This window comes from Lepidochelys kempii, chromosome 6, assembly GCF_965140285.1.
Source record: "Lepidochelys kempii isolate rLepKem1 chromosome 6, rLepKem1.hap1, whole genome shotgun sequence".
Classification (NCBI taxonomy): domain Eukaryota; kingdom Metazoa; phylum Chordata; order Testudines; family Cheloniidae; genus Lepidochelys; species Lepidochelys kempii.
In genome coordinates this window covers 43,899,147-43,909,968 of record NC_136385.1, presented here as the reverse complement: position 1 = coordinate 43,909,968, position 10,822 = coordinate 43,899,147, and the positions used below count along the sequence as shown (strand labels likewise).

The window sequence follows — 10,822 nt, the reverse complement described above, 5'->3', positions numbered from 1 at the left end:
AAACTTGGAGTTTAGATAATAAGGTTTTAAGTCTCCAAGTTCAGCATCATGTAGGTTGACCAACTTTACAATTATGTTAAATTTTCAAAGTTTAGTTTGGAAGGCAAGATTTCTGTTTCTGCAGATTAGCTTTAGAGTTACAAAGTCATGTCTGGCTTTAACTATTCTGTCTTAAATGTCTCTCTATTCCACCCAGTGTAATTACAATGCTTCCAAGAAAGGTGAAATATTTAACCTCTTTTATGTCAGCCCCAGAAAGTGTTGTTGGTTTTTCATGATTGTTGATTCTCATGGTTTTCATTTCCTTGATGTGGATTTTCAGCCCTAGTAATAGCACATAGGCCTGAAGATCATTTGTTTTGGCTTGCATATCTATGTGGATATGGGATAGCAAGCTGATATCATCTACAAAGTCAAGGTCCTCTAACTTCTATGTGAAAGCACATTGTATATCCCTGGGTGGTTCTGTGATCTCTCATTACCCAATCTACTACCAGTAAAAAGATTGGGGTGACATAAGAAATTCTTGTCTGATGCCCACAGTAACCTCAAATGGCTTAGTTAGTTTGCTGTTATGTGTTACTTGGCATGTCATATTTTCATGGAAGCTCTGAATGATGTTCACAAATTTCTGAGGGATTCCATAGTGTAGCAACTTCCATAAAACTGGTCTATCCACTCTACCAAAAGCTTTTTGGAGATCTATAGCATTCATAATTGCCATTTGATCAACACTTCTATGATGATACATTGGGTTACTATTTGATTTCTCCTGCCTGAATCCTGCCTGTTCTCGCTATAACCTTGAATATACTGCTTTCTTTATTCTGTCTAGCAATTAAATTCCTTCAAGTTTTCACAGTGACTTTGATTCCCTTTCTTTGGCAGCTTCATAATATGACCCTTTTTCCACTCATTTGGTATTTTTTCTTCTTCTCATATCTTTTGTAAGAGGCCTATCAAAATGTCTACTGTGTGCTTCAAGTCTGCCTTAAGACCCTCCCTTGGAATGTTATCTGGACTTGGTGCCATTCCACTTTTTAACCAATTGATTGCCCTCTCTACTTCTATTCTCATGACAGATCCTATTTCAACATCAGATGGATCTTCTCCTTCCTATATATCTGGGGGATTGGCCACTGCTCATGATTCAGAAGCTGATTAAAGTACTTCCTCCATACATTTAATTGTGCTGACATTTTCATTGTTAAGTTGCCCTTGTTATCTTAAACTGGTCTGTTTGCATCTGTTTTTCTTCCTAACAACTGTCTTATCACGTTGTACAGGGTCTTCACATCATTTTGTGCTGCAGCCATCTGTGCACCTGTTGCTATGTTGTCTATAAAGTCTCATTTGTCTGTTCTAGGACTTGTTTTGTTCTTTACAGCATATTCCTCCTGGAGTTGCTGTGTCTGTGTTCTTCTTATTGTGTGATTTAGTTTCAGTTTAATTTTACATACTGTTTTAGCTTGGTGATGTTATAACATGGGCATCTCTGCTGTTCCAGTCTCTTCTTTGTTCTTATTTTTATTCTCAATTTAGCTACTACTAGTGCATGGTCCATCCCACATCTGCTCTGTTCCTGCTGTGTATATCTTCTATAGTTCTTCTCTATTTGCACCAAATTGTAATGTGATAGTTTGGTTCCCTGTTCTATGATCTGTTGACCTCCAAGTTATCTCATGAATAGTATGGTGAAGGAAGATAGTCCCTCCAGGGACCAAGTCATTCAATCCACAAAAATCTGCAAACATTACACCATTTTCGGTCATTTCACCCATAATTACTTCCCTGCCAGTGTTGGTTGCTCCCTTCTTTAGCATTCATGTTTCCATTTACTAGGAGGACATCTCTTTTCAGGACATTTTCTGTTATATTCTGTAGCTGCTAATAGACGTTTTTTCCTCTTGGCTAGCTTGATTTTTTTGAAGCATACCATTGAATAATGGACACTTTCTGGAACTTTGATGTAAATTATACTGTTAGCCTTTCTGAATCTGATGCCCATTCTATCAGGCTTTTGGCTGCCCTCCTTGATATATCAGACCCATGCCATCTCTGTGTATGTTTTGGTAGCCCAGGATTTAGTAGAATGTGTCCAGCTGACAAATTGATTTGTCCTGTTTTACCCATCTCATTTCACTTAGGCCTCATATATCTAATTTATATCTGTCCATTTCTTTTGTTGCTTGGACCGTTTTACTAAGCTCTCATAAAGTTCTCACATTCCATGTACCAATTTTAGTTATGGATTTAGGAGAGAGAAAATTCATCAGCAGAGTAGCTTCCTTGGAGGTTTGGCCACTTTGCGTCATCATCTGTCTTCTAGGCCGATAAGAATTGGTTTGAGTTGAATTGAGTTTGCCTCACTGAGAGAAGTGTTGGTTTCCTTAATGACTGTTTTTTACAGGAGCAGGTCACTGGCCTACTCCCAACCCCCTACCAGGAGGGATGGTGGACTACTTTTAGTCTGGCTCATACCCTTTGACCTGCCTGGCATGGGTGACCCTTCCAGGAGTTATGCTCTTGCCAGCATAGTTCTCAGAGTTATTGGGGCATGCATGCCTTCCCTCCATGGCAAGGCACAGTCCCTGGGGAAGGAACTTTAACTCACTTAGCTCTATATCTAGCTATATGAGGGTGTTATGTGCCCAACCATTTACAGGTGCAAAACTTACTTGTGTAATATCAGAGGTTGACTTTTAGCCACTGGAAATTTTTTGGCCCCCCAAAATCAACAAGCCATATTATATAAGGCCCTGTGGGCATTAGCTACCAAAGATGCTAGCCCACAGATCCCTCACATACCTCAGGTTTCCAAAGCCACAGAGAGTAAACCTAATTGCTAGGGAGAACACATAAATGCATCCTGAAGTTATTGACCACCTCCACACATTGTAGCTATTGGCTGGAGCTACTTTTAATATGAATGGGTTTGATGCACAGACATTAGAGCTGGACAGAATGATATGCTGTTTTGTCAAAGCCATATAAAAAACATCAGTTTTGATGGGAAGGTTTCTGAAGTCCAGAGACACCAGAGAGAGAGAGAGATGAATTGAAAACCTGACTTTTTTGCACTGAAAATGACATTTTGACACAATTCTGTTTAGCAAAACCTTTTTAAAAAATTGTTTTTATTCCAATGCGGAACAAAAACAAATTCTGAAACCTTGAAAGTTGTCATGAAACAGAATTGATGCCATCCAGCCAATTCTAATAGACATGCCATCACCTGTATACACAAGTGCTAGTGTGAAAAATATTCATCAAAATAGTGCACATGAAGGGGGACAAATGGATGCCAGGATGAGGCCTCTTTGCAAGTCAGGCTCAATTTTAAGTAGTGAGGGGATACCTATACTAAAGATGCCCTTAGCTGGCAGTATACTCATTTTGAATGTAGGAATACACACAGGCCTCTTAACATCTTTTGGTTGGAGGTACCTGAAGTTCAGCTAACCTGTTCAGCCCCTCTCAAAATCGTATTTCTGCCAAAGAGAGCTAAAAAAGCAGCTCCGCTAACAGAAACCTATTACCACTTGAGCAGACCAAGCATTCCAACCAGTAGGGGCAGTGGTGTTCAAATCCATTCTACTCTCCCTATCTTCACAGGAAGTAGCTTGTTAGTTGGACAATTTTTGATGTGGATCGTTGTTATTATTTTAACTTTGAATCTAGTAGCCGTTTCAGGGGGATAAGCCAATTTAATGCTATGGGCTGGTTGGTTGGTTGGTTGTTTTTAATGTGTCCAGAAAGTTAAAATAGAATTTATTATTCTGACTACATCTCTATTGCTTTGGCAGCACACTGTGGGCAAAATGCTCCCTGCCGTTCTACAGCAGAGGGGATCTCTCATCTGCCGATCACAGCAGAAAAGGTACAAATAGGGGAGTGCGGCATCTTCTACATGCCCCCTGCTCTTCAGTCCTGCAAAAGCCTAACACTGGTGCTCTGCAAGCTACTGCCCCTACAGCTGAGAATACAGCTGGACACTGCTAGATCCCCCTGTTAAAAGCCCATAGTGGAAACCAATGCACCTTACTGGAGAGAGTGTGCAATGATTTACCTAGCTTCCCCCTCCATGGTGCAGAAGTCCATCTTTGACGGGTCTTCAGAGGTAGCAGATGGTCAGTGAAATGGCTCCTGCCAGTGAAGCAGCACAGCTGCTGTAGGAGCTTTGTTCTTCAGGGGCTGCAGGGAAAGAAGGACACTGAGTAGGAGCAGGGAGAGCAGAGGCCTCCACGTGGAAGCCTCTTATGCCTCTCACAGACCCATGACTTTAATGGTGGAACCACTCAAAAACCAGCAGAAGAATTCCAAGGAAATGCCACCAGTTTAAATTTACAAGGTTTCCACTCCCCTACATGGGAGTAAAACATGGAGGTATGGGGTCCTCTGGCAGCACAATGGATGATTTGGAGAGGAACGGGGATTAGCACTATAATGGTTCACTTGACTTCTGTTTTCTAAATCCCAGCTTTATGCTTTTATCTCACACCAGAAAAACCTACTGAATGTTGGAGTTTATAATTCACAACAAATAATTTAATGTTTCCATTAACACATCACAAAAAGGGTGTGAACATCTCACCCTTTGTTTTTTAATTCAAACAGTTATTGACAGAAAATATATCTGCTATTCCATCGGCTCCAAATGATGCTACCATTTAAATAATAATTACAATACATGCTAATGGATAAAATTTTTAACTTATTATTTCTGTGACAATAACATGCCTCATCATCTGCTGAATTTAGAGTATGGCTTTTAAAAAAACAATATTTGATCTCACTGTCTGGCTAACAATTAATCCTCTTTCACCACGCACCAAACTATATTAATACCCTGCAAATCTTCAAGGTGTAAGTTACACATGATTTAGTATAAAAGGCAAGCTTGGGGCTTTGCTCTCTCTACAGCTATTACCAGCAAAACAAGTAGAATACATGTGAATTTTCATCAGCTCTTGAATTAAGGTTTGTTGGTTGGATTTGTGGTGTTTTTGAAATTGCAAATGTATGTTTAATTGCTTTTTTAAAAATTGATTATTCCTTACCATTACTATTCCTTAGTTCTAATGTATTTACACTAGTTTTTTTCAGAAGAGGAATGTTACCAGGATTCTTTGTAACAAGAATTAAGATAGGGTTTATTCATAGAAAATGTCTTGGTGTGCTGTAATCATTTTCTCTCAAAAATTACTGGATATATAGTTCTAGTCATTTAACAAAACCAGTCTCCCTTAACAATAACCCTACAACTGTATTTTGCTGAATGTGCTGTATGTTTTTAATAAAAAGAAAAGGAGGACTTGTGGCACCTTACAGACTAACCCATTTATTTGAGCATCAGCTTTCGTGAGCTACAGCTCACTTCATCGGATGCATTCACGGCAGATGTAGCTCACGAAAGCTGATGCTCAAATAAATGGGTTAGTCTGTAAGGTGCCACAAGGCCTCCTGTTCTTTTTGCGAATACAGACTCACACGGCTGCTACTCTGAAACCAGTGTGTGTTTAATGTTCCTCAATGTTGCAGAAAAATTGTTCTTGTATTAGCATTTGTGGATAATAGGACAATCAACACAGGTTTTGTCTTTTTCCACAGAAATCTCATGTTTCAAATAACTCTACGTGTTCTTCCAGTCTGAACCGTTTGCTTTATACCACAGGATGAAGACAATTAATTGTTACTTGCTGTTACTTTGCTGGAAAGCAATTTGTGGTAATATCTGTGAGCTGTCCAATATCACCATAGCAGTGGAGAAGGAGGAGTGCAAGTTCTGCATTAATGTGAATGCCACTTGGTGCTCTGGATACTGCTTCACAAGGGTGAGAATCTAAGTTGTCAAAATAATGGACAGGAATTAAATACTCCCCAAAAATGAATATAAACAAGCCAGTCTTACAGTCTGTAATGAGAAGACTCAGGCAGGGTCCAGTTAAATGTGAAACAGCCTTAAATAATCAATGTGTGTTATGAAGTGGAGCTGTGAATGCCACAGCTGTCTTGAAGTACAGAGAGACAAGTGAAAAGGTGCTTGGTCTCCTTAAATTCAGCATTTATTCAACTGCATACACAGGTTTCCTAACTGTGGATTGTGTAAAAAAAGAAAATCAACCTTTAATTAATTTTGTTTGAAAGCCACTTATCAACTGTCCTTCCTTCTATGCATACATAAACACTGTGCATCTCATGGAATGTTGGTTTATATAGTTCCCTTAATTTTAAAAAGACTTTGCTTTATGACATGAATATTCAGGGCCTACTGTCACAAGTTGCTGAGTGCTCCTTCACAATACTAAGTCCTCCTAACTCCCAGTGACATCAGGGCACTCAGCAGCCCAAAGCAGTGCTCAGCATTGTGCAGGATTGGGTATTAAAGAGCCTTTCAGAAGAAAGCTGATATGTGGAGGCAAATTCTGCTCCCAGTTACTCTGGCATAGCTCCCATCAACGTCACTGGGAATTGCTTCTGTGTCATTGACAGCAGAATCTGGCCTTAGTGATTATACCTGAGAGCAACTGAGAGTCTACCACATTTGGTAACACAATACAAAATCAAAAATATAAACCTTAGTCAATTCTGTAAGACAATCCAGTATAGAGTTTAACAAGTATTTTGAGTCAAGAATTAGCATAAATGATTGATTATAAACTATGTATTTGTTTTCTCACAGTAAAGATACTAACAAATCTTTCTTGTGTTATTCAGTGTAACGAGCATAGGTTTTGAATGTATTGTGAACCAGAAATATGGAAAAACATAGATACTAAAGATGGCCCCAAGCCTTAAAGTTTAGCTCCAGATGGATCTTCCCTTCAGTTTTGAAGATGCTCACGTTTGGTGTCCCAATTTGATCCATTACAGAGATGGTACATAATCACAAAGTTTGTACAGCTGAGAAGTTGGCCATATTTTGACTCCTGTCTAGTACTCTGCCTTGTGCCAATTTCTGTTTAATACTGGGTTGGAAAAGGATATAATCTGGTGGTTGCATTGGAGTTTACGTATCCAATCATTACCAAATAGACGCCTGTGCCTTTCATATAAAAGTTACTTTGAGTTCTAAAAACAATAATCATTTATAGTTACACCATAGTTGCATGTATTTACTACATCGGGTCTTTGAAAGGAGAAAACTGGAAGACTTGGTTGTAATTTTAAGCCTAACAAGTCAGTGGGGATTCTTTCCATTGAGTTCACAGGGCTTTGGGTCAGATCCGCCATGCAGATTCTAGTTTTTACAAACTCTGAGAAAAATCACAGGTCTCAAACTAATTTCAAGTCAAATATTTCCTTCCTGTCATTTTCAGGATCCAGTGTATAAGTACCCACCAGCATCATCAGTTCAGCAAACCTGTACTTTCAAGGAGCTTGTTTATGAAACAGTGAAGATCCCTGGCTGTGCTGACCATGCTGAATCATTTTATTCATACCCAGTGGCTACAGAGTGCCACTGTGAGTCATGTGATATTGACAACACTGACTGCACTGTGAGAGGCTTAGGACCAAGCTACTGCTCCTTCAACCAAAACCAAAGCAAAGAATAAGGAGAACTGAAGATGTTAGTCTAGTTTTGGTTTTCTGTTCAAATATGTAAATGTATTGTATTAAAATGGTACAAAGAGGGAGGGACAGCAAACGAAGAAATTTACATACAGCCAAGTTTAAAACAATTAGCACTATATAAAATGGAGAGCTACATCTTATATTTGTCCGCTGCGGCTTCCTCTCACATTACAAATCAAGGTCAGTTTCTCTGTGACCAACTTCGTCGCCCTTCTGACATTTCTGCCCTTATCTCATCCAACACTCCCTTCCATTCTCTACATGCCTCCATTCTGTCTCCCCTCATGACTCCATTTGTCTCCTGCTGCTCTCAGCTTCGCATCTTATTCCATGCCATCCCTTTTGCTTCAAACAGCTTCCCACCAAGCAGCTTTTACCCCCTCATTCCATTCCCCCTTAGAACACATTTATTTTTAAAACCCTTCCATCATTGATCACCTTCTCAGCAATGTCTGCACACCTATATTTTTACTCTTATCCTGCATATCTTAATTATTTAAGTTAGACTGTACGCCTCTCTGGGCTGGGACCTTCATTTTTAATGTGTTTTGTAAAGCATCATGTACATGTAAAGATATTAATAGCTTGCTCATTATAAGGATCTAGAAACAAAGCCCAAGAGTAATATTTGCAGGTAGGTCTTAGGGTAGGTCCACGTAGCAATTAAACACCCGCGGCTGGCCCTAGTCAGCTGACTTGGGCACAGGCTGCAGGGCTGTAAAACTGCTGGGTAGATGTTCAGGTTTGGGCAGGAGCCCAATCTCTGAGACCGTGCAAGGTGGGAGGGTCCCAAAACATGGTCTCCAACCCAAGCCCAAGTGTCTACACCCCAGTTAATCTGCCCCATAGCCTGAGCCCTGCGAACCCACATCAGCTGTCTTTGGGTCAGCCACAGGTGTTTAACTGCAGTATAGATGTACCCTTAGTGATTTAGGAGCCTACGTCCCATTCTAAAAAGTGAGTCAATTGAAAGTCAATGGGAATTAGGCTTCTAAGTCACTTTTGAAAATGGGACTTCAGGTGCTCAGTCACTTAGTTGCTTTTGAACATTTTATCTCAAATCTTTTCAGAGTCGTCATATTTCCCCTTCATTGTGGAATTCTACACAAGAATGAAAGGTATCTTTCTTACCTAGGCCCCAATCCTGCAAAGGCACACTGCTTAACTTTAGACACTGTGTGTATAGTTATTCACATATATATGTCTTGGGAAGATCAAGGCCTAGGTTGGCAAGATCCCTTATTCTTTCATACAGTTCCACACAATTGATGTGATAGTAGATTTTTTTAGATCTTTACAACAGTTTTATATTCCACAATTGTCTTTTTTGCAGTGATGATATTAGTTTAGTATTGATTCTATATGGTATATTCCTCAGACTAGTAGAGAAAATGTTTAGTCCATTGTATGTACCAATGGATATTAATGCTTAAGGTTATTATGCATATAATTATCTAGGGGAGATTGTCTGTTAATAGGAAAATCTCTCATCAATAGTATTTAACTTATTTAATTTCTAAGACTTTTTTACTGAAAAAAATAGTCCTCATCACAATTTTGTTTGTGAGATGTCATTTTGGAGGTCTTTATTGCTCTACCGAAGTTATGAGACAGAACAATAATATGTATATTGAACCTGATTCTCTTTTCGCTTCGGCCAGTCTTATACTAGAATAACTCCATTGATGTCAATAGAGCTACTTCTGATTTGCATTGGTGTGAGATCAGAATCAAGGTTATTACTCATATTGGCCCCAAACCACCACTCCTTAGTCAGGCAAGGGAATTTTAACTGAATAAGTATTACAGGATCAGGTCTTTATCTGCAGCGAGAGAGAGAGAGAGAGAATAAATGTGCCTTCAAAAGTGCTTCTGTAAATTCTATCTGTGCTTGTTTATGACTCTTGGAATATTAAAAAGGATTTTGCTGCACTTACATCATTTTATTCTTTTGTAAAGGTCTTATTGAAAAAGTTACACTCCATCAACAAAGTATTCTTCAAATCATTAATTTTTTTTCTTGATCTCATAATTTACGTTGCAATATCTCGGTAGTAATTAGTTAGTTTGCTAATCTAAACTGTGTTTACATCAGCCCAGTATTGGGCCAGATGGGATCCCACAATCTATTGTAAAAACACAGATACATTTTGTCCAACAGAGGGCAGTGGTGCATTATGTAATTTTGATTAAATGGGCCAGAGACTCAAAATCAGGATTATAATGAAAGTCTTGAAGTTTAAAGTTTAACTCAGAAAATGAAGGTTACTGAGGTGAAACAACACTAGGGTTAACATCATAACATCAACTCTGACAGAAAAACCATGATTGTTAATAACTGCAAGCTGTCACAACTTCACTTTACATCTGATCTGCACTTCCCTTTACCTGGGCTTTGCTTAGTAAAGACTGAGGGAATAGAGCACCTCCTACTGAATTGCCACATCCTTTCATGCACCACTGTCCCAACACATTTCCCTTAAGTTGTGAGATCCAACAGACTCTCTCACAGGACATTTTGGGACAGCTACTTGTAAAACATACTTTTAAAAGGCTAGAGATTTACACAGTGCCACACAATAATGCTTATGTTTGTCAGTACTAGAGCTGTGGAAATGAAGCATAGTAAAACATTTATTTGTTGAATTTACCATCTTTTTCTGTTTGTGACTTGCCCATGAGCAGCTTATGAGTTCATAAGCATGTTCACCTAGGGCTAAAGTCTCAGCTATGCAGAAGGCCAGCGCAAGGCTTGTGCACTACCCCTGTTGAAGGCTTTCCATTGACTTCACTGAGTTTTGTATCATGGTCTTATATGGAACCTAAATGGTGCATAGGCCTTGAGCTGGTCCTCTACACCCCCCAAACATTTATTTGTCTACTACTTCTTCTGTACATTGTTCATCAGCAAGTCATTACAGTGGTGGATCTTCAGAGTTCCACTTCTGTTGGCTTGTTTTGATTGGACACATACTGCAGGTAACATGCTATACCTTTTATTCTCCATAGATTTTAAGACCAGAAGTACGCATTATATCACTTAGTCTGACCTTCTATATATCACAGGCCATAGAATTTCACCCAGTCAGCACTGCATTGAGCCCAATAGCTTGCACTGACTAAATCATATCTTCCAGAAAGTCATACAGACATCAAAGGCTGGAGACTTAGTAGTTTGGTCTGTTGGACACAGTTTGAATATTCAAAATTTGCTTTTCACATAATGTCCAGTTTGTTTAAAACTGGC

The 10,822-nt window shown here is 39.2% G+C and overlaps 1 protein-coding gene across 1 annotated transcript; it reads left to right on the top strand.

The window, feature by feature from the left end:
* The first annotated feature begins 3,821 nt into the window (after positions 1 to 3,821).
* FSHB (follicle stimulating hormone subunit beta) lies at positions 3,822 to 7,556 on the top strand. Its single transcript, XM_073350648.2, has 3 exons — positions 3,822 to 3,880; positions 5,675 to 5,834; positions 7,320 to 7,556. The coding sequence occupies exons 1-3, from the start codon at positions 3,822 to 3,824 to the stop codon at positions 7,554 to 7,556; spliced, it is 456 nt and encodes a 151-aa protein (XP_073206749.1).
* Positions 7,557 to 10,822: the final 3,266 nt, after the last annotated feature.